The sequence below is a fragment of the Camelina sativa genome, chromosome 9 (genome assembly GCF_030686135.1).
Source record: "Camelina sativa cultivar CO46 ecotype springtype chromosome 9, ASM3068613v1".
NCBI classification, from domain to species: domain Eukaryota; kingdom Viridiplantae; phylum Streptophyta; class Magnoliopsida; order Brassicales; family Brassicaceae; genus Camelina; species Camelina sativa.
In genome coordinates, this window is record NC_141888.1 from 41,432,080 (window position 1) to 41,453,289 (window position 21,210).

General features: G+C 36.7%; 7 protein-coding genes across 8 annotated transcripts; 4 read left to right on the top strand and 3 right to left on the bottom strand.

The window, feature by feature from the left end:
• Nucleotides 1-61: 61 nt before the first annotated feature.
• On the top strand, nt 62-4,926 carry LOC104716011 (wings apart-like protein 2). Its single transcript, XM_019229657.2, has 13 exons — nt 62-562; nt 841-940; nt 1,038-1,377; nt 1,603-1,715; nt 2,092-2,220; nt 2,316-2,409; nt 2,526-2,621; nt 2,736-3,331; nt 3,485-3,735; nt 3,945-4,092; nt 4,175-4,272; nt 4,357-4,438; nt 4,535-4,926. The coding sequence occupies exons 1-13, from the start codon at nt 123-125 to the stop codon at nt 4,616-4,618; spliced, it is 2,571 nt and encodes an 856-aa protein (XP_019085202.2). The 5' UTR covers nt 62-122; the 3' UTR covers nt 4,619-4,926.
• A 1,441-nt stretch (nt 4,927-6,367) lies between these two features.
• LOC104714433 (protein RTF1 homolog) lies at nt 6,368-9,338 on the top strand. The gene is made up of 2 exons (XM_010431792.3): nt 6,368-6,573; nt 7,113-9,338. The coding sequence occupies exon 2, from the start codon at nt 7,140-7,142 to the stop codon at nt 9,075-9,077; it is 1,938 nt and encodes a 645-aa protein (XP_010430094.2). The 5' UTR covers nt 6,368-6,573; nt 7,113-7,139; the 3' UTR covers nt 9,078-9,338.
• Nucleotides 9,339-10,173: 835 nt separating this feature from the next.
• LOC104714434 (uncharacterized) lies at nt 10,174-11,849 on the top strand. The gene has a single exon (XM_010431793.2). The coding sequence runs from the start codon at nt 10,283-10,285 to the stop codon at nt 11,591-11,593; it is 1,311 nt and encodes a 436-aa protein (XP_010430095.2). The 5' UTR covers nt 10,174-10,282; the 3' UTR covers nt 11,594-11,849.
• A 147-nt stretch (nt 11,850-11,996) lies between these two features.
• LOC104714435 (uncharacterized) lies at nt 11,997-13,217 on the bottom strand. Its single transcript, XM_010431794.2, has 3 exons — nt 12,952-13,217; nt 12,557-12,759; nt 11,997-12,462 (listed from the first exon to the last, which is right to left on the bottom strand). Exons 1-3 carry the CDS (start codon nt 13,039-13,041, stop codon nt 12,213-12,215), a joined length of 543 nt encoding a protein of 180 aa, XP_010430096.1. The 5' UTR covers nt 13,042-13,217; the 3' UTR covers nt 11,997-12,212.
• A 635-nt stretch (nt 13,218-13,852) lies between these two features.
• On the top strand, nt 13,853-14,763 carry LOC147939353 (uncharacterized). Its single transcript, XM_087464466.1, has 2 exons — nt 13,853-14,242; nt 14,352-14,763. Exons 1-2 carry the CDS (start codon nt 13,863-13,865, stop codon nt 14,629-14,631), a joined length of 660 nt encoding a protein of 219 aa, XP_087320592.1. The 5' UTR covers nt 13,853-13,862; the 3' UTR covers nt 14,632-14,763.
• Nucleotides 14,764-14,789: 26 nt separating this feature from the next.
• On the bottom strand, nt 14,790-15,384 carry LOC109126557 (defensin-like protein 5). Its single transcript, XM_019230231.2, has 2 exons — nt 15,221-15,384; nt 14,790-15,038 (listed from the first exon to the last, which is right to left on the bottom strand). The coding sequence occupies exons 1-2, from the start codon at nt 15,279-15,281 to the stop codon at nt 14,866-14,868; spliced, it is 234 nt and encodes a 77-aa protein (XP_019085776.1). The 5' UTR covers nt 15,282-15,384; the 3' UTR covers nt 14,790-14,865.
• A 354-nt stretch (nt 15,385-15,738) lies between these two features.
• LOC104714438 (uncharacterized protein At4g04980-like) lies at nt 15,739-20,018 on the bottom strand. 2 transcript variants are annotated; one of them, XM_010431796.2, is made up of 8 exons: nt 19,595-20,018; nt 18,783-19,121; nt 18,597-18,692; nt 18,386-18,509; nt 16,825-18,317; nt 16,569-16,733; nt 16,336-16,488; nt 15,739-16,249 (listed from the first exon to the last, which is right to left on the bottom strand). In XM_010431796.2, exons 1-8 carry the CDS (start codon nt 19,664-19,666, stop codon nt 16,052-16,054), a joined length of 2,640 nt encoding a protein of 879 aa, XP_010430098.2. In that variant the 5' UTR covers nt 19,667-20,018; the 3' UTR covers nt 15,739-16,051. The 2 variants fall into 2 exon arrangements, with proteins under 2 accessions (XP_010430098.2, XP_010430099.3); XM_010431797.3 differs by having other exon boundaries at nt 18,783-19,124; nt 19,595-19,924.
• Nucleotides 20,019-21,210: the final 1,192 nt, after the last annotated feature.

Genomic DNA, 21,210 nt, shown 5'->3' on the forward strand with positions numbered 1-21,210 from the left:
CGTAACAACTTAGAATTTTTACATTTATATACAAGTAGTGGTTAATACCGAAAATACCCTCGTGTTGGTTTTGTCACCTAAAGTCTGCGCCAAGGAGAGAAAAGTTCGAAACTTTCTCGGCGATGACGGAGCGAACGTACAGACGACGCAAACCGGGGATGTTAAGGACCTACTCCGACTCTTTAAACGACGCCGTAACGTCGCAGGCGGAGTATCTTTCTTCGTCTTCGTCTCCAGATACGGAGCCACTTGAATTCCCAACTCAAGAGTCGTCCTGTCTCTGGAATTATTCTTCAAGATCCAATTTTTCGGACGATGATTTTACTCAGAAGATAGTCAAGAGACCCAGGAGGAACGGTGGTGGTGGTGGGTTTGGTTTGACTTCGAGTCTGATGGAGCCAGCGCAAGAGTTTGGCGAGTTAATGGAGAATGAAGACGAGGTTAAGTTCGCCCTTGATGGGTTAAAGAAAGCACATCAAGTTAGGACCAGAAGAGCTGCTCTGTCGTCTCTTCTCTCGATTTGTGAATTTAAACATCAGCGACGGTCTTTGAGAGCTTTAGGGTACGTAAGCTTTATCTATTTACTTTTGTAGGGTTTGTTTCTTTGAAAGTTTCTGAATTTGGTTGTGGGTTTCGTGTTTAGAGATTTGGTTGAGCTTTCTGCGTTTTGGGTAGTAATGATCGTCTAGATTGATGAAGGTTATTAGGGTATGAATAGGTAGAAGCTGATTTTGGAACCTGTAAAATTTGTCAAAAGGACTAGAATTTATCATTGGCTAGTCGATTTGTTTTGGCACATTAGATGAGAAAGCTCCTTAACCTGGGAGTTGGTTGTTTCAGGATCTCAAAATCCATAATTGATGCGATTTTGGGTCTCAGCCTTGATGACGTACCAAGCAATCTTGCTGCAGCTACCCTTTTCTTTGTGCTAACTGCTGATGTAAGTGACTTGCACATTACTTGCATTGTGTGATGTTCTTTTCTCTTTCGGCAGTGCAATTTTTAGCTTGTTTACCGTTTTACTTTCATGTTTCTAGGGTCAAGATGGCCACTCTATGGAGTCACCTGAATCCATCAAGTTCTTGATAAAGCTGTTGAGACCTGTGGTTCCCGTCAGTACTAATGGGAAGCCTCGAAATATAGGATCTAGGATCTTATCAATAGTCAAGGATGTTGATGCAGTGTGTGATGCAGCCAATATGCATGATTCAAGCTCCTGTGATGTACTGTCTAGTGCCCAGGACATTCTTGTTAATTGCAAGGAGTTGAGATTGATTGATAGCTATAAAATTGAAAGAATGAGGCCTGAGCTAAGTACAAAATGTCTAGCTTTGTCGATGATGGAGAAGGCGTGCTTGTCCAAAATGTCTTTTGAAGGTACTTGAACGTCTTGTCTGTTTTGTAAACATTGACTGACTTTTTAAAGGCATCTGGTGTATTATATAGGGTTATAGAAATTGAAAAGCCATGTTTTCTGCTGTGATTTATTTGCTTCCAGTGATTCAGTTTAACAGATGTGTAGCCAGTTGTAGATCCTACGACAAGATTATATTTGATCTATTTTTTTCTTGCTAATAATTTATACTGTTCTTCCCCATCCAGATACCTCTGGTACTGTGAAAAAGCCTGGAGGAATGTTCAAAGAGAAACTGCGAGAACTTGGAGGGCTTGATGCAGTCTTTGATGTTGTTATGGATTGTCACGCTGTAATGGAGGTGCGTACCTGTTTGTTTCATTTTTATCATTAGTATCTTTTTATACGATAAGAACGACTATCTTTGTTTGGCTAGGACGTCAATAACTTCTATAAAGTGTCGTAGGTTATCTTCAGGATATTTTATTTAAATCCAATTTTTTGCTGAAAATCGTTGCTAGTCAAGGTTCTTTACATGTACCCTGCTAAATATATCTAAAGAAAATTCGTATTTGTTGCAAAACAGTTTAATGTTACTGTCACTACTCAGAATACTTTTGTTGGGGGACAAGAAAGATCCTTAGTGGTGGCAAAGACTGTGTACTTAAGTTGTCAATGGTTACTGGACCTTTGTAACTGTATTTAATAAGAGTTTCTAATGCATATTTTGTTTGCAGAGCTGGTTAGAACAGGATATACTCTCTGTCGAGGATATAAAAGATGACTTGAATAAGCAGAGTCTGATGTTGCTGCTAAAATGTCTAAAAATCATGGAAAATGCTACGTTCCTCAGCACAGGGAACCAGGTAGCTTTAATGTATTTTGGATTCCTAGCCTCAAGTTAGCTTGTATTGATTAGCTCTGCACCTGGAAAAGTAACTGTATATATTATTTCTGTCAGAATCATTTACTCGGATATAATAAAAATATGGGTTCTCATGGACTCCGACTGTCTTTCACGGAGCTAATGATAAGTGTCATCAAGATACTTTCAGGTACGCAATGCTTTGTTTTGGATATGTTATATTGTTACAACATACCATGACTTCCTCCCATGTTATCATCTATTATACAATTTATTTCTGATGGCTGGTTCAACTGTTTACACCAGATCTTCAGTTACGTGCTCTTAGGAACAAAAACCATCCTCGCCCTCACGGTTTAAATGGTGTTAATCGTGAGTCTATTTCAAGAGCAGATTGTAAAGGTATCCCATTCTGATGGCCACAAACGCATCTCCACCTCTTGTTACTTTTGTCTCTCTATCTATTCTATGTTTCTTTGTATATTATTCTCTGTCCAACCACATCTTTTTCTGCAGTTAACATGGAGGTTACCAGAATTAGTTCAGATACTTGCTCTGCCACTAGCTGTAGTTCCATAAGAAGTGCAAGCGTATCTGAGAGACCTCACTCTGCATTCCTGTTAGGTTGCTCAGCGACACCAAAGTCGGGGTCTCAATTAAGTGTAATATCAATAAATGATCCCTGCAGGCTAACGACAAGAACTGGTTCCAACGCTGGGTCGTTCTCAAGCAGATTAGCCTCATTGGGTAGTGGCATTTCCAGAAGCAATGCGAGGAATTGTCAAATTGGAGTACCCAATTGTAAAAAAGTTGAAAACTTTACATCCTTGGAGGATAGTCAAGATCCTTTTTCATTTGATTTGGAAGATTCAGGACCTTCCGAAAAACAAAAGAAATCTAAAGCTCAGAAGAGGAAAGGACGCTATAGAGATAAGAAGGATGAACGCTCTCATCAGCTTTTCTCGAGCCAGGAGGAATCAAACCATGGGTTCAATTCTCAGGAAGAATCAAGTGATAGAGATCGCCATGTAACAGAACAACCTTCTTCAACATATGACATTGATAAAGGATGTCTCTGTCTTTTATCTGATTGCCTTTTAACAGCCGTGAAGGTAATGTAGAGTCTTCTTAACAAAAAATTTCTGTTCTGTAACAAAGTTCTGCAGCTGGAATAATGGAACATAATGAAAAATCTCACCTTTTATGCTAATCTGTTTATATATGAGATCCCTTGCTACTTTCTGATACTATAATCATATTCGCAGGTGTTAATGAACTTAACAAATGATAACTCCGTTGGTTGTCGGCAAGTTGCTGCCTGCAGAGGATTGGAGAGTATGGCTGAATTAATTGCTGGACATTTTCCTTCCTTCACCAGATCTCCCCTTTTGAGTCAGTTGGAAATACCAGGGTCATGCCACCAGAAAGATACGCATCTCACAGACCAGGAGTTAGATTTCCTTGTTGCCATCTTGGGGTTACTGGTCAACTTGGTGGAGAAAGACGGAATAAACAGGTACCAAACTCTCTTCTCTTTTGGGAACATAAAGTGTGTACAGTCAGTATTGACATTAAAATCCTTAGAAGGGGAAAACATAGTCACTGGTTGTCTTTTATAGTTCTATGCACAGTGGAAAACTCTTGATTTCATCATTCTATATATGATCTGACTCATACCTTAAGTCTTCAAAATTCTTGGCTAACCATTTATTACTTGTTTTGTAGGTCTAGACTTGCGGCAGCTAGTGTTCCGATCACCAATCCAGAAGGGTTGCAAGAGAGTGAACAAGACATGATTCCTCTTTTATGCTCAATCTTTCTCACCAATCAAGGATCCGCCGACACCATAGAAGAAACAACTACTTTCACTTTGGTTAGTATCTAATCATTGTATGCTTATCGATTTTGAAAGGCCCTTAAAAGAAAGTATGTGTTAAACAGTCGTAATATATCAGGACGATGAAGAAGCTGTCTTAGAAAGCGAAAAGGAAGCGGAAAAGATGATCGTGGAGGCTTATTCTGCCCTTTTACTCGCATTTCTATCCACAGCAAGGTTATTAATTTATATCTTTTTTTTTGCCTTTCAAGTAATCTAGTTCTCAGAAAAAGTTGTAACATAATCTCTTATTGTTAGCAGTAGAAGTATACGCAATGCAATCAGAGATTATCTCCCAAAGCGCAACCTGGCAATTCTGGTACCGGTGTTGGATAGATTTGTGGTACGTGTCTCTAAACCCTTTCTTTATCAGTCTTAGAAATCGATGTGGTATGCAGACTAAAACCTTTTGATGCGACCACGTACTTGTCCATGTTAGGCGTTTCATACAACACTGGACATGATTCCTCCGGAAACGCATAATGCAGTTATGGAAGTTATCGAGTTGTGCAAATTGCCATAGGACGAACAAAAAGAAAAGAAAAAAAAAAACAGGCGATATCTTCGTGTTCCTTTCACTGTACAGCTTGTGCAACACATTGGTTTTGCTCCACACTTATAGTTAGTGATCACACAAATGATAGTGTTCCATGTATAATATAGATAGTACAAATAGAGTATCTTAGAGATTTCTTTAGAGGTTTTAGCTTCTTCTGGTTCGGCTTAGATTTGTAATGCACGTCCCATTCTTTTGTACTTTTTTGTCATACAAAGAAAGAAGAAAAAGATATATAAAAGTAATATGCTTCATGAGAGTTTTATCTCATCACATTTCTTTGATATTCAAAAATCAAGATAATCAAATATTGGAACAAGAGGCTTCTTATCTAGGTCGAATTGATATGTATGCATATAGCTCATAAAACTTTAGAGGTAGAAGCTTATAGAACTGTTGTACATGAAATTTGGAAGCCCAGCCGACCTCACCAGTTCTTGCTTTTCCGACAGAAGGGAAACTAATCAATCTGGTACTTGCAATTTCAAACGGGTCTCAAGAAAGAGGAAATATTGAAATAGTGTGTGAGATGTTTTGAAGAACAACCAAAGAGATTGGCATGTGACTTTTTTTATTAGTTTACTTTTACTTTTTTTTCATCATCTAATTTTATTAATCAAATCATCAAATCAGTTTCGTCAATAAGTGGTTTGATGTAACTTGTACAAGACTAATTTCATAGTACATGTAATATTTAGGTCTTTTCCCCTCTCTTGAAAATATAAGAAAAATACTGTTTTAGAATATTACTGTTACATGACTTGCTTTAAAATATATAGTTTTAGAAAATACTGATTTAGAGAACTTGCTTTTGATTTTTGATTTCGTTTTCACTATTTTATTAATAGTGATTAAATTGAAGAAAATATCGGACAAGAACCAATAAAAATATTTAAAAGTTATATTCTCTTCATACATTGTATACTTTTAAAAATAAAATATATATACATGTATGAAGATGATTTCTTTAGATTGATTCCCTCACAATCATATATATAAAAGTAGAGTTCTGATTTATCTTTATTGGTCTTTGATATTTAATGTTTTAAAATATAATATTTATTTTTAATCATATATGATTAAAAATAAATATTATATTTTAAAACATTAAATATCAAATTGACCAATAAGGAGAAATCAGAACTCTACTTTTATATAGATGATTTTTAAATTAGCTAAAGAAGTCTTAAGACAAAAAAAATTAACTTATTCAATAAAAATAAAAATATATGTAGAAGTTATACCAATAAAAATAAAAATAAAAATAATACTTCCTCCGTTTCAAAATATAGTATGTTTTAAGCAAAACACGCAGATTAAGAAGTTTTTACTTTTAACAAGTTCAACCAATCAGATACAATACTGCATAATATAAAATACTAAAGTAATCTAAAAGTTGCATTGAAATTTGAAAGCATCTTATATTATGAAACAAAAAACTTCTCCAAAACATCCTATATTTTGAAATGGAGGGAGTATTGTTTCTTTTTTTTTGTTAAGCTCTCTTCTTCTAGATTTCGTCTTATAAATCTAAGTTACATCATTTTTAGTTTAATAATAGTGAATTAGATTGATTAAATTGAAGAAAATATCGGAAAAGAATCAATAAAAATATTTAAAAGTTAGATTCTTTCATTTAAATTTTTCATTTTAAATTAGCTAAAAAAAGTCTTAAGAAAAAAATTAACTTATTCAATAAAAATATATGTAGAAGTTATACTATAATATTGTTTCCTTTTTTTCTTGTTAAGCTCTCTCTCTCTTCTTCTAGATTTCATATGCTTCTTCGACAATCTGATAAATAATAATAAAAACTCGTCCCTTTTTGTTTTCTTTTTTTAACCCTTCCCCGTCTGCTTTCGCCGCCCCCGTCGTCGATCTCTGCAACACTTTTCCGGCGATTTCTCCGTCTCATCCCAAAAGTGAGTCCTCCTTCAACTTTTCCCTCTTCCTTCTTTGATTTCTCTCTTTTCCCCCTTTTTTTTCCCTTTTCTTTTCTCCGTCGCGAAATCAAGAGTGACGGCTTCTAGTTTCTCGGGTTAGGTCATAACCAATCGAATTTGAGATCCATACGAATGATTTAATCATTCTCAGGCTCTGAATTCGATAGATTTGAGCTCAGAAACTCGGACTAGGTTTCGCAAAATCATTGATTTGGCGTTTGACCTTACCGTTAACCTGATTCAAGATCTTTTGTTCATTACTCCAAATCCTCTCTAATTGCGACATGAGCAAGTAGAACATGAATCCTATCTGCAGCTTTTATCTATTGAAGTTTTATACAACGAAGCTTAACCCTTTTAATGGCTTCTCTAGGGTTATAACCTAAAGTATGGTTTTTTTCAAGAAAAAGAGTTTAAGTTAGTCCATATAAGGGATGGTTACTCAACACACTTTCTCACTTTCTCCTTGTGGTGAGGTCTTTTTGCTGCTCTAACTGTCAACTTCTAATAATTTTCAGGTGATAGTGAAGCCTCTTTAAGAAGCTATGGGTGATTTAGAGAACTTGCTTTTGGAAGCTGCTGGGAGAACGAATTCAGCTGGGAGGAGCCGTCATTCTCATCCTCCTTCATCAAGGAGACGTGAGGGTTCTTATTCAGATGGTAGTAGTGATTCGAGGGATGATTCTGATGAAGAAGATCGTGGCTTTGCGAGTAGGAAACCGTCTGGGTCTCAAGTTCCTTTAAAGAAGAGATTAGAGGCAGAGAGAGAAGATCGAGCTGCTCGAAATGAAGGTGGTTATGGTGATGGACCATCTGATCACGAAGGTGACAGTAGCGAGGAATCTGATTTTGGGGATGACCTTTACAAGAACGAGGAAGACCGGCAGAAGCTTGCTGGAATGACAGAGTTTCAGAGAGAGATGATTTTGGCTGAACGTGCTGATAAAAAAGGTGATAAGAACTTCACTGAGAAACTTCGATCGAAGAGGGAGAACGAAAAGACCCCTGTTTCAAAAAAGGAGACTCAGCCTCTTCCTGCCTCTCGTGGTGTGCGTTCATCTGCTAGATCTGCAGACAGAGCGGCTGCAAAGGATGATGCCCTGAACGAATTGAGAGCTAAGCGTAAGAAGCAGCAGGACCCTGCAGCTCTCAGGAATCTGAGAGATGCATCAAAAGGTGGTTCAGGTAGTCGAGATTTCTCATCACTGAAGAGGAAACCATTAGCTTCCTCCAACTTGAGTAACTCCAGCCAAAGTGACAGTGATAGTAGGTCGCAGAGTGATGATGAAGGCTCGAATGCTGGAATGGATAGTGACGATGACAGGTCAGATATGCCTACGTTTGAGGATATTAGGGATATTACCATCAGACGGTCTAAGCTTGCCAAATGGCTGATGGAGCCTTTCTTTGAAGAGGTTATCGTTGGCTGCTTTGTTAGAGTTGGGATCGGAAGGTCAAAAAGTGGTCCAATCTACAGACTGTGCATGGTGAGGAATGTAGATGCAACTGATCCAGACAAGACTTACAAGCTAGAGAACAAAAGTACGCATAAGTACCTTAACGTCATTTGGGGAAATGAAACCTCGGCAGCTCGATGGCAGATGGCAATGGTCTCAGATGGCCATCCGCTGGAGGAAGAGTACAGGCAGTGGATTAGAGAGGTCGAGCGAACAAATGGTCGCATGCCCACAAAGCAAGATATAGCGGAGAAGAAAGAGGCGATCCAAAGAATAAACAGTTTCGTTTACTCTGCAGAAACCGTCAAACAGATGTTGCAGGAGAAAAAATCCGCCTCGATCAGGCCAATGAATGTTGCGGCCGAGAAAGATCGGCTTAGAAAAGAGTTGGATATTGCAGAGAGCAAAAATGATGAAGCAGGTGTAGAGAGGATCAAAACGAAAATCAAACAGCTTGACGCATCACGGAATAAGAAAGAGGTAGATAAAAAAGCACTCAAACTTGCCGAGATGAACAAGAAGAACAGAGCCGAGAATTTCAAGAATGCATCCGAGGTAAAATCAATAACAGCTAGTCTCAAAGCCGGTGAAGCTGGATATGATCCTTTTTCAAGGAGATGGACCCGATCATCGAACTACTACAACGGGAAAAACAAGGGAAAAGACGGAGCAGAGAACGAGGCAGCGGTTGCAACAGCTGTTGAGACCAATGGAGCAGATGCAGGAGCAGGTGCTGAAGCGATAGAAGCAGCTTTAGAAGCGGCTGCAGAGGCAGGAAAGCTAATAGACACAAGAGCTCCAATCGGTCAAGGAACAGAACACAATCAGCTTCATAACTTTGAATTGTCTGTATCCCTAACGGCGTTACAGAAGTACGGAGGACCTCAAGGAGTACAGAAAGCGTTCATGGCGAGGAAACAGTTGACTGAAGCAACTGTGGGATGCAGAGTTGCTGAGAATGATGGCAAGAGACATGGCCTTACTTTAACTGTTAGTGATTACAAGAGAAGGAGAGGTCTTCTCTGATTTATGGATTTTTTTTCAAGTCTCAGTGTTTCATTACCTTCTGGAGACTGTTTCTTGAATGCATACTTTTTTTTTTTCTTTTGTACTCTCTTCTACATGTTTAGATCAATTTGTTTTTTTTTTTAATTTCCTTGAAATATTTTTGTACTCGTCCTTTGTGTGAACTCCCCAGATTAGTGTATGACTGCATGGAACTATAAATTTATAGTTCTGCTTTGTACAATTTTAATAAAATGTAACAAATATTTAGAATATGTAACATTAATTTTTGTAAGTGATTGATTATGCAATATCCTAATTGACGCTCATATTGGATAATGTACGTGTATGGATCGTGGACGATTAAAACAAATTACTCAAACACAAATCGAGAAGTGTTGACTTATATCAATGTATCCAATATCTGTCATTTTAATGCATATATATATAATATAAAATATTCGTCAAGTTTTAAAATGCATTTCAAGCACCAAACTTATTATTGCATATGGTCAGTCAATAATTAGTGTTTCAATTGCTCAAGAAACCGATTAAAGTCATGGTTATGCTTGGAAACTATCTTGCATATGTCATAGCTCATAAGAAACAATCAGACATTTTTCTAAAATAGTAGTCACCTTATGTATGGTTCGTTAGTAAAATCTTAAAAGGGAAAAATAATAAGCCAATAACTAGTTATATAAACGAATTGAATAAAATTTGGTGATATTTGGCCCTCAAAGTCTTGGAATCAGATTAATAATAGCAATGTTTATGTAAATCTATTTATTTTTTGTAGGTAGTCCTAATTTACAATTTTACTTGTACTAAAGTATTAAATTGTTAGCTAGTTATCTTATTATATTATCTAAAAAACATAACACAAAACTTCTATTTTATTTCAAGAACTTTGATCATCAATCAAAACTAAAACTCTAACCACACTCTTTAAATGATAGTTTAGTAAGTCTTTGCACTTATTATATATTATTTTGTATTGGTGATCTTTCTCTTTCGCCATTTTTGAATAAACAATTACATTCATAAATTCAAAATATTGATACATGTATGTATCTGTATGCCAAAAACAATATAAATTTAATAAATTTTCTTACTAAACAAACACATCATCACATTTATTCACACACCCTCTTGCCCAACAAAAAAAAACTATCTCTTACAGAACAAGTCTGTCTTTTGCAAACATTGTCTGAAGAAATCAAAAGATGGAACACAGCAAAAGAACAGAACAAGTTGTGTTATCGCAGAGATTAAAAAGATTCATCGTCTCCTTTGTTTGTTGTCTTCCCATGTCTCTTCTCGGTCTCCTTCTCATGCTTCTCTTACTCTACAACAGCTTCTCTGTCTTCTCTTTTCATATTGATACAATCCCACCTGTTCAATCAACTCTCTCACCAACTCAATACCAGATTCTTCATCATCATGCATCAACATCATTATCTGAGTCAGACTCTTCATTGTTGCTTGTGGTGAAAGAAAACTCTTTAGGGTTCGTACCGAAACAGAATGATTCGTCGACGAGGACAGAGAGAAGGACGAAGAGAGTTAAGAGAAGAATCGATTCAACTTCTGCGATAACACAGCGTTTACAAGTCAAACCAAGACAGAGATTCAAGACGAGGGTCAAGTCTTTCTTGTCCAAATCTTCTTGCGAGTCACTCTTCTTCATGACCTGGATCTCCTCCATCGATTCTTTCGGTGATCGAGAGCGATTCACCATAGAGAGCCTCTTCAAATTTCATCCAAACAGCTGTTTGATCTTGGTCTCAAACTCATTTGACTGTGACAGAGGAACCCTAATCTTGAAACCCTTTATAGATGAAGGGTTTAAAATGCTTCCAATTAAACCTGACTTTGCTTACATCTTCAAAGATACATCAGCAGAGAAATGGTTTGAAAGATTGAAGAAAGGAAGATTGAGTCCAGGAGTAATTCCATTAGAGCAAAACCTCTCCAACCTCCTAAGATTAGTCTTGCTCTACAAATACGGCGGAATCTACTTAGACACAGATGTTATAATCCTCAAACCTCTTACCGATCTCCACAACGTAATCGGAGCACAAGCAGTCGATGCAGTCACGAGAAAGTGGAGCAGACTCAACAACGCGGTACTCATCTTTGACAAAAACCATCCTTTGCTTAAGAGATTCATCGACGAGTTCTCAAGAACCTTCAACGGTAACAAATGGGGTCACAACGGTCCATACTTAGTCTCGAGAGTCATTGCAAGAATCAACACTTCTCCATCTTTAGATTTGGGATTCTCTGTTCTTCCACCATCTGCTTTTTATCCGGTGGATTGGACTAGAATCAAAGGATTCTACAGAGCGCCCACGAATGAGACCGAGGCTGATTGGTTGCGGAAGAGGCTTACGCATTTACGTAAAAATACCTTTGCTGTTCATCTTTGGAACAGAGAGAGTAAGAAACTTAGGATTGAAGAAGGAAGTATTATTCATCAACTCATGTCTCATTCTTGCATCTTTTGTAACTCTTCTTCTTTACATTCAAGTTAAAAAACATGTAAAGTAAATTTTTCACAAACAGAGAGAGAGAGAGAGAGAGAGAGAGAGAGAGAGAAAAAAGGACATACAGATTTGCTGATCTATCTGCCACTCTTAGGAGACGTACAAATAGGCAATGTGTACTGTGTAAGTTGTTTACTAGACACGTAGCTGATCAAAAGTCTGGTTTTTTTTTGTTGTTGTTTACTAGACACGCAGCAAAGCCATTGTAGCATACATATATATTTATATTTTTCTTCTTTTATTATGTGTTCAGTTTTGCATCATGCGGATGAAAAGTTTGGTTTTTTAGTTTTTTTTTGTCACAAAGACCAATAGTAAAAGCGTAATTGACCAGGCTAATTTGCAGGCACTAGAATTGAGTCATTGTGATTTGTGACCAGAGGCTAACAAATAAAGACTAAAGAGACATAAATTACATTAGCGTAGAACTTGAATCTATTTCTCATATACAAAACAAGAACACACTGATTCAAACAATAACATCACAACAGCAATAGCCTAATTCTAAATCAACCAAATTTCTAATTCTACAATCATAACAAAACAATGGTCTAACAACAATGATCATAACTAAAAAGCATTCTAATTCTAAAGCAGGTGGTAAGTTCTACAGGCTACTCATTCGGATACCAGGATCTCTACTAGGCTGAAAGTCTTTGGCCCTCGAAAGAGTCACATAGTAAAGCTCAGAGACAATCCCCGTGAGCACTATAAATGCTGCTCCAGCCCCAAACACACCTTTCCTAAGTGATCGACAAGAAGGAGAAGTGTTCCCAAAGTAGACACGGTACTTTGTATGGTAAGCGTTTCTTACAGAGCCAGCAAGTAAACACACTTCTGCTATGAAGAAGAAAACCCTGCAACAACCATATCATCCCAATCCATGACATTCATATTATGACAACAACACAAGAAAGATTCAGCAGGGAAGAGATCGAAGAGCATATTTACCAGGTGGTGATGAAGAGAAACACTGCCCAAGATCTAGACCTACTTGGTGTTAAGGCTCTTCCACAGCATAAACATCTGCTAGCCACCATGATTAAGAGCTGACTCCCCAATAAGATCAAGAAAGAACCAACTCCTAGACTTGTTGCTATATCCTTGTCATACACACAGTAGCTTAAATCTCTTGACTCTCTAGAAACTTGCCACTGCAGCAAAAACAAAAATCAACACAATGAACACAAAACAGGACAAAATCAAGAAATGGTTTCGATTGATTTGATCTCTAATCTCGTCAAATCCCTCCCAAAGTTTTGAGCTTTCTATGAAACTAATTGAATTTAACAAAACCCAAAAGCAAATCAATGTTCGAAGAAGTAGAGAGAGAGAGAGAAACTGACGGTGGTTCTACGCTGCTCTGCAGCAACAGCAAGACCAAAAGCTAAGAGATCAAACACGAACACCAGAAGCAGTAGCAACACGGAAGCCATTGATACCAGCTTAAGTCGAATCAATCAACACTAACAAAACCCTAAACTCAAAATCTCTTCTTTCTTCTTCCTCCAGTCAAGACTCTTTCTGGATACTAACGCCGAGGCGAAGAAGTCAGAAACACACTGTGCTAAGGAAAGAGGAAACTTGTGAACGTAGGGGACACGTGTTACTTATTTTAATTGTTTTTTTTTTTGAACAAATATATATATATTTTTTTTTTGTGGACCAAGTTTTTTATACTTTAGTGGTAAAAATAAGATGGAATTTCAAAAATGATCTTTTTAAATCTAAATTGCCTTTAAAAAATGCCCCTTAAAAAAAATTTGAGATAAGGATATAAGTGTGTAATTTTATAAAAGCATATACAAACTATATTTATATGTATGAAATATCTTATAAATAGTTCTTATATATTTAAATTAATATAATTTCTTTCGTATGAGTTACTAATTTTTTTTCTTTTGAAAACTAAAGCTTTATATAATAAGATAGGGATCCACCATTTATCCCATATTTTAAACTGAATTCTTCGAATAAACAAATATTCATTAAATATTTAATACTTCAAATGTATCTTTAACAAATATTTGATACTAGAGATGGATAGGTCTTACAATTAGTTAAATTAATCCTTTGACCAAAACAAAATCTTATGATTAATCCCTTTTTTTTTTTCTTTAGATATTTCCTAATCATATATACTCGGGAGATGTATTAGTATTGCGTGTATAGAAGTCATTAGTTAGGATCTTTAACATTACCAAGCTCTCTCATATTTTTCGTGCACTCCAAAACATATATCCTCATTTTTCTTCGAATGATCGAGCATACAATGGAACACGACAAAGAACTGCGCACTTTAACAGCTAAGGATTATTGCTGTCTTTTTGTGTTAGTAGCCTTGCTCTCCGGTGGACTTGCTGGTCTTATAGTTTATCTAAAAAAACATCCCCCCGGTCCCGGACTTTTTGACCCATTGCCGCCGTCGCCGCCGTCGCCGCCGGTGCGACCCGAAATAGAATTAGCTTCTATGGATTTCACGGTGCTTAATATTACACAAACACGTCTTAGTGCAAATTGGGACTTGTCGATAAGGATCCCTTACAATCTTCCTGATAGATATATATGTCTTAATGGAGATGTTGAAGCTTCCTTGTTTTACAAGAGTTTTACTATTGCTACGTCATCCCGACAAAAGTAAGCAAACTACCCTTTTTTCCTTTTTTCATTCTACGATTTTTTTTTTTCTTTTAGTATAACCAATGTATTCATGTTTTAGAACTAACTGTTACCTCCGTAAAATCAGATACAGCGGTCTCCGATATCGATCGGCTCAGCTTCTTAGGGTTTCAGCGGTTGTTTCTGAAAAAGATATCAGTGGATTGATTGGGAAAGACTTAACGGAAGATGTCAAAGAGAAGAAGGAAGTGCGTTTCGGGTTGCGGGTTTTTCTTACGGATTGCAGAAAGTATGGAGCAGAATTTATGGGCTTTAGGTGCCATGAAGAAGCCACCTTGCGGTTCCAACCTGAATCCGAGATGAAGGCTACTATGTTTGGGAAACACCCAGCATGCTTCGATTTTTAAGCAATGTTTAGTTTGTTCTTGTTTCTTTCACTAATTATTATTTTTTTTTTTTCTTTTTACAACTTTACTAAGGTTTTCTTTACGGAATAACAATGCCACTATTAATCAAACAACAACAGGGAGATTTAATTTTTTTTGTTTTAAAAAAGATGATGGAAGAGATAGAAAAGATTAGTATTGATTATTTTTTGAGAATAATTCATGATCATATCTAAATAGATCATCAATCAACACTCAGCAGGGTATGTTGCACATACAACGACGACGGAGACCACGGCAGTCACCATCTGAAAAACCTTCAGTGTGGCAAACATTGGCGCAATTGCTTGCGCTCAGACACAGTCCATTGAACAACTGGCTACTCGTTTCACACGTCCGTGCCTCCACCGTGACTGGACTGATCATCCCTACAAGACATGTGTTAACGTTATAGATTATTCGAACAAGTAATATGTATACATAAATAACAAATGGGCATATCCACATTTACAAGCATATATTATGTGACATCGAATATGTTGATTACTCAAATATGTCACGTTGACATGAGTTTTTATGTACATGTATCATTATGATATGATTTATGAACCTGTGGCAAGGAGCATAAACAAAAGGAGAACGGCTGAGATCAAACGAGGTGAGACCTTCATTATTTAAGAGAGAGAGGAAGAGATTGAGAATTATGTTTTGTAGAGCTAATAGGCAACAAGATGGAAACTTATATATATGGGAATGGGACTAAAGATGAATAAGATAGGGCTATATATGTATTTTGAATACATTATATATTAATTCATCATCTCGGACGTCTTGTTCTAAGATAGAGAGTGGTTGTTTAACCACGATATTGCCGTTTCTTTGGATCATGCTTTCATCACGTTTCTTTGGTTTGGTTGTGAACAGAAATATCAAATTTGGTAATTAAATGAAACAAAATTTGACCTGTCCACAAGTTAACTAAGTAAAGATGTAAAACTTATATACATATAATTAATTTTTGAAATAGCTAATGATGTTATGTCTAGTCTGGAAAAAACAGAGTTAAGCCTTCAAGTGCTAGTGCCGTCATCTAAATAGACTGAGACATTTAGTTTACAAAAAAAGAAGTTAAGAAAGAAAATGTTTATAACAGCAAAAAAACAATATTACATATTGTGGCAAACACAAAGGTTTATAGAGAGCCTTTCTATCAAAAGACTCTGCATCTCCAAGCTCCCATGAAACTTCTAAATCCTAAGTTTTTTTAGGGGGCTTCGGAATTACAAACTCAAAAGTCAAAACAACAGTTAAAGTTTTATACATATACATAAACTCTTTATCATTTGGTATCGAATGTATTGGATATATTTTATGTTTTTGAAAATGGCAAAAAGGAGTATAGTAGTTGGTAGTGCAGATGATGATATGAACGATGGAATCATCATGGGTTCTCAGGATCAGTTTGGATCTCATGAGCCAACTCTCTGGTTAAGGAATCAGCGCGATCGTCGTGTCCTCCAGCGAATGTATAGACTTTGAATGCAAACTGAAATGCCCTCCAAAGCATTTTAGCACTACCTACTGTCTTCTTCAAGCTTGGTTTCGCATCAGGCGACACAAGCTTTTCTTCTCTCTTTTCCTGTAAATTTGAATTTATGACTACGGTAAGAAAAGGGCAGGGCTACAAATGAAGAATGTGTTTTAATATTGCTAGCTTTTAGTTACCTTCAATGCAAGTTCCATACAACTTGATGAGATATCAACCATCGTCTCCTTGATCTGAATAAGTATATTGAAGTCGAAATGGATGTTGTGGCTCTGAAACTTCTTGGCTTCTTCATCTTTGGTTCGATCAAGAGTGTCAATGTCTCCTTTGATCTATTTAATTAATCAATAAATCAGTTTTGGATCTTTATGTTACATAGTGATATTCAAATGGTTCAAAATTAGGTATTTACCTTTGTGAAGTAACGTTCAACTTTATCTAGAAGCTGATTTAAAGGAGCTTCTATCTTCCAGTTCTGTAGCTCGGTGATCATACCATGCAGCTTCTTGTACAATGCAGCTGCCATTCTCATTGCTTCGAGTTTCTTCTGAGGAAACCCTTCACATCGTGCAAGAACCTAAAATTTTTAAAAACATTTTTACTAATCAAGAATCACAAAAACAGAGGATATAGAAGTGAAGATAATAAAATGTATGAATGTTGCTGACCTGTGACTCATCAGTTAGGTTTTCAAGAACTGATTCTACGCGACTGTGGAAGCTAAGAAGCTCAGTCATGTCTTTAGTCTGAAACTTAGTGATCTCAATCTTCAGCTCATTGATTGACTTCATGTACTTTGCAATATCATCTTGTATTTGCAGGAAATATGCAGATTTCTTTGTGATCTCAGCAAGTGCATCAGCCATTCCTTGTTTTCCACCAGCTGGAGCGCTTCCAGCTCCAGCTTTTCTCCCGCCTCCGCCACCGGTTTTCGCTGCAGGATCACGCCCTTCTACTTTCCCTTTAAGGATTCTGTAAAGGTTTCCTAATTGGGTTGACCTTTTCAGTTTTGTAGCTGCTTTCTTGGGACGCAAGCTTCTTGCTGCTCCTGGAGGGAGCGGTGGACCTGCTGCTCCTGGTGGGGGCGGTGGACCGGCTGCTCCGTTCGTCATACCCATTCGAGGGGGTGGCGGAGGCGGCCCTGCTGGTCCAGTTGACTTAGCCATAGGAGGTGGTGGCGGTGGGGGTCCTGCTCCATTAGCTAGAGGCATAGGAGGTGGTGGCGGCGGTTCTCCACATCTTCCATTGTTTGTCATAGGCATTGGTGGTGGCGGTGGTGCTCTGTTCTGCATTGGTGGAGGAGGAGGCGGTGTTGGTGCCGCTGCAGTTCCTGGAGGCGGTGGGGCTACTGCAGTTCTTGGAGGTTGAGGCGGTGGAGGGGGAGGGGGTGGAGCAGCGCCTTTTAAAGGCATAACTGCTGGTGGCGGAGGAGGTGGCGTTGGTATTGCCGTGTCAGAAATACGCGGTGGTGACGGAGGGGGAGGGGGAGGAGGTGGTGGCTGTGAAGGTAAAGATGCAGTTTTAATAATAGATAGTGGAGGAGGAGGCAATAGTGGCAAAGGTTCCGGAGCAACTACAGATTCTTCTGATTGATTGAGTTTGGTTTCAGATGTTGAATCCAGTGAAGCTATCTTCATGACAATATCTTTTTCTTCATCAAGAACAACAGATTCTTCTGTCTCCATCTTCACATCAATGCTCTCTATTTCATCTGTTTTTTGCTTGATCTCTTCAACAACACTAATCTCAGCTTCTTCATTGCTTTGGTTTGGTTCTTGAGCTTCTTTCTGTGACAAAATGTGTATAGCAAGTCGCTTAACATCAATAGGACTAAGCTTCTCAAGTGCTTGAACTCTCATATTCCACAGAAGATGTGATGCAGAGTTTGCAAAGTCTCCAACTCTTCCCGGTGAACCCATCATTGGTTCTGGTAGAACTGATCTTGGCGTGATTGGTGACCCACAAAACGAGTTTCTACTATCGAAAGATGATTTGCTATCGGAGAATGAATCAGATGGCGATAAAACTCGACTGCTCGAGGATTTAGCTGTCCGTGGACTAGTGGCTTCTTTCTTCTCTTCTTCTTCATCAATCTCCATCATATCAAACCTTTCTTTCGACATCTTGATCAGTCCATCTAATGCAGCTAACACCTTTTCCACTGCAGAGGAAACAGAACATTTAAAGAGTTTTGCAATTCAAACATTTTTAAACATTTTTTCTTGTTACCTAGTCGATCAGACTGGTTCTTTCCGACGCTGCTACTCCAATACTTAGATTTAGCTATCCATTCAGGGTTATCAATCCAGGAATCTCCAATGGATTTCAAAGCTTTGAAGAAATGGTCAAGAACCTGTGGGAGACACATTTGATTAGGTTCAAAGGAATGTGAAACATCAGGACAGAGGAAAATATATATTTTGGATCATGTTTTGAATACCTTATCGACATTTGCACGTCTAATTTCCGAGATATGTGAGCTGTGGATGATCTCAGGACAAAGTTTCTGGAGATCTTTCATTGTATGCATCACCATCTACCCAAAACATATAACAAGCAAGTGAGTCATAACATATAAAGCATCTTGATGCAATTAATAAGGAGAAAGACTTTGTGGTTTACGCACATCGGTTATGGAAGGTGAACCGTCAAGAGTAGAAAGATCAATGATGTCTCTAAAGGTAAAAATCTTCCTGCGAAGCTCCACCATAAGGATGAAGTTACCAGTCCATTTAGGTGAGCTGCTTGCCTTGGGGCTCTTAGCTTCTTTGTTGGAAACATTCTTGAGCATGCCTATAGGCGAAGAAACACGTCTTGATGATGTTAGGCTGCTTGAGGATAATATTGACTTAGATGATCTAATCGATATGGGTGAAGAAGAGGAAGGTTTAGGTGAAGAAGAAGAAGTTTTAACATCCTGCTTGCTATTCTTGCTAACTTTAGGCGATGCTTGCCCTTTTACAGGCTGCTAAAAACAAAATAAAGAAAGAAATTTAGAATCAAATATTTTGCAATTTGGAAACGTTATAATGAAAACTTTGTTAGTTCTTTTATGTTTCATATATGTAGAGTGTTAGAGTTATATATTAGAGTTAACTCAAGTTTCAAGAACCATCATAACAAACAAGAAACCATTAGATAAGATGCAGCTTTTATGATGGTATATATGAGCAAGAAAGATCTAACATGAACAAATATAAGACTACATGAGAATTTGGTATGTGGGTTTTTGGAACTTGTTCAGATAATCATAACTCCTAGAACAAGAAAGTAATAGAGTTTATATGGTCATATGAATAATTTTCCAAATATGTGAAATGATTTTGTGGATATATATACATGTGAATAATCAAAATCAATCAAGAAAATTATAGCATATAATCAAGGATATATGTGAATAATCAATATAATCAATCAAGAAATAAGAAGAAGTTTTACCTGCAACTTGCTTGATGATTTACGACCGAACAACATTGTCGTTTGGATACCAAAACAACCTCCGGCTGTCATGGGTTGCCGGCGACTCCGGCTTTATAATGTCAAAAAAAATATAATACTAATTTTTTTTTTGGTGTTTCTGTTGAAAAATTCAAAATAAAAAATGAATATTTACAGACGTGTTCAAAGCCTTACAGCAGAAGATATTAATAAAGAATAAACATCACAATCATAAAAATTTCAGAATCGTGCAGAGCAAATCTAATTAGTTAGGGTTTGAGGCCTTTTTGTGCTGATGAGACTTATGGAACTTTCTCAAGAGAGAGAGCCAAAGGAAAAAAAATGTTGAATCTCTCTTTTTTATGGGCAAATCTCTGTAACCCCTTTCCTAAAACCTATCTTTCCTTTTTTTAGTTAATTACCTGTGTAAGTTACTAATTATCTCATCTTGGTTTATTGTTACACCCATTCTGTTTTACTTGAAGGATCAAACCTTTTTCTATTTTGATTAATTTGGTAACAGAAAAATAAAACATCTTATCTTGTTCAATGATAAACACAGACAAAAAAAACAAACCAAGCTTTATAGTTTTAGAACCTACACAAATCTGCGGGTACTATACTACACAATGCCTAAAAAAAGATTGTAGTGAAACAAACTTGAATGCAAAATAAATTTTAACCAGGGAATATTAATTTGTTGTACATTCTTGTAGAATGTTATTGTTTCCACCAAAAACGACATTTAAGTTTAAAAAATATATATATATATATATATATATATATATATATATATATATAGTTCCTACTGATTATAAAATGACGCAATTGTTCAACTACGGTTTTGCAATTTTTAATTATAAAAATCTGTATTCTTAATACTTTTACTTTTGTTCAACCCTCTGTTGTATACCATTCTCTTTTTTGTAAAATGCACGTGTTAAGACATAGTCTATGTTATTTTTGTTGGTTGCATCTTTATAACATGTGGTTTGCGTAAATCCAAATTTCCGGGTATATTTATATTATATATTGTGAAAAAGCAAATCATATGTCAACTTTACAAGTTAACAATTTTTTTAATATGATTTTACATGGAAAAATATTATAAGCTGTTTTGCTTCATACTTTTTTTTGGTGGGAGCTGTTTTGCTTCATACTAGTCAAAGTTTACAAATACAAACGGAATTATATTCATGCATCCAACTTATCTAAATATTCATGCATCAAACATTAGCTTTGTCAACTAATAAATATAGTTAAACGCGTTGTGGACTTGTGGGTAATCTTTACAACCCGATTTTAATGTGCACTAATATATTGAGTACATTTTATCTTTTATCATAGGCCCAACAAAAAACCCATTAATCTGTCCATCAGAATTATTTTAATGCTTTTACAGAATTATCACGCATCCATCTCACTAGCTAATCCGCAAGATACATCTATTTTGACTAGTTATTATGTGTTAATATGATTATTTCAAACATTAAAAGCCATTAATAATAATAAACCACTCTATTGATTTGGTTGATTGCATTTGGACTATGAGATAAAGACACGAAACAATCAAAAAAATGCTCAAAATACTATAGGTTATTAGGTTTTGTCAATGT

Excerpts from the sequence above, each read along its gene's own strand:
- LOC104716011 (XM_019229657.2), top strand. The coding sequence starts at position 123 with ATGACGGAGCGAACGTACAGACGACGCAAACCGGGGATGTTAAGGACC. Across the intron at positions 563-840 it reads CGGTCTTTGAGAGCTTTAGG|GATCTCAAAATCCATAATTG; the intron begins GTACGTAAGCTT and ends TGGTTGTTTCAG. Across the intron at positions 2,221-2,315 it reads TCCTCAGCACAGGGAACCAG|AATCATTTACTCGGATATAA; the intron begins GTAGCTTTAATG and ends TATTTCTGTCAG.
- LOC104714433 (XM_010431792.3), top strand. The coding sequence starts at position 7,140 with ATGGGTGATTTAGAGAACTTGCTTTTGGAAGCTGCTGGGAGAACGAAT.
- LOC104714434 (XM_010431793.2), top strand. The coding sequence starts at position 10,283 with ATGGAACACAGCAAAAGAACAGAACAAGTTGTGTTATCGCAGAGATTA.
- LOC104714435 (XM_010431794.2), bottom strand. The coding sequence starts at position 13,041 with ATGGCTTCCGTGTTGCTACTGCTTCTGGTGTTCGTGTTTGATCTCTTA. Across the intron at positions 12,760-12,951 it reads CAGAGCAGCGTAGAACCACC|TGGCAAGTTTCTAGAGAGTC; the intron begins GTCAGTTTCTCT and ends TTTTTGCTGCAG. Across the intron at positions 12,463-12,556 it reads TTTCTCTTCATCACCACCTG|GGTTTTCTTCTTCATAGCAG; the intron begins GTAAATATGCTC and ends TGGTTGTTGCAG.
- LOC147939353 (XM_087464466.1), top strand. The coding sequence starts at position 13,863 with ATGATCGAGCATACAATGGAACACGACAAAGAACTGCGCACTTTAACA. Across the intron at positions 14,243-14,351 it reads GCTACGTCATCCCGACAAAA|ATACAGCGGTCTCCGATATC; the intron begins GTAAGCAAACTA and ends CCGTAAAATCAG.
- LOC109126557 (XM_019230231.2), bottom strand. The coding sequence starts at position 15,281 with ATGAAGGTCTCACCTCGTTTGATCTCAGCCGTTCTCCTTTTGTTTATG. Across the intron at positions 15,039-15,220 it reads GTTTATGCTCCTTGCCACAG|GGATGATCAGTCCAGTCACG; the intron begins GTTCATAAATCA and ends CATGTCTTGTAG.
- LOC104714438 (XM_010431797.3), bottom strand. The coding sequence starts at position 19,666 with ATGACAGCCGGAGGTTGTTTTGGTATCCAAACGACAATGTTGTTCGGT. Across the intron at positions 18,510-18,596 it reads GACGTGCAAATGTCGATAAG|GTTCTTGACCATTTCTTCAA; the intron begins GTATTCAAAACA and ends TGTCTCCCACAG. Across the intron at positions 18,318-18,385 it reads GAACCAGTCTGATCGACTAG|TGGAAAAGGTGTTAGCTGCA; the intron begins GTAACAAGAAAA and ends TTTCCTCTGCAG.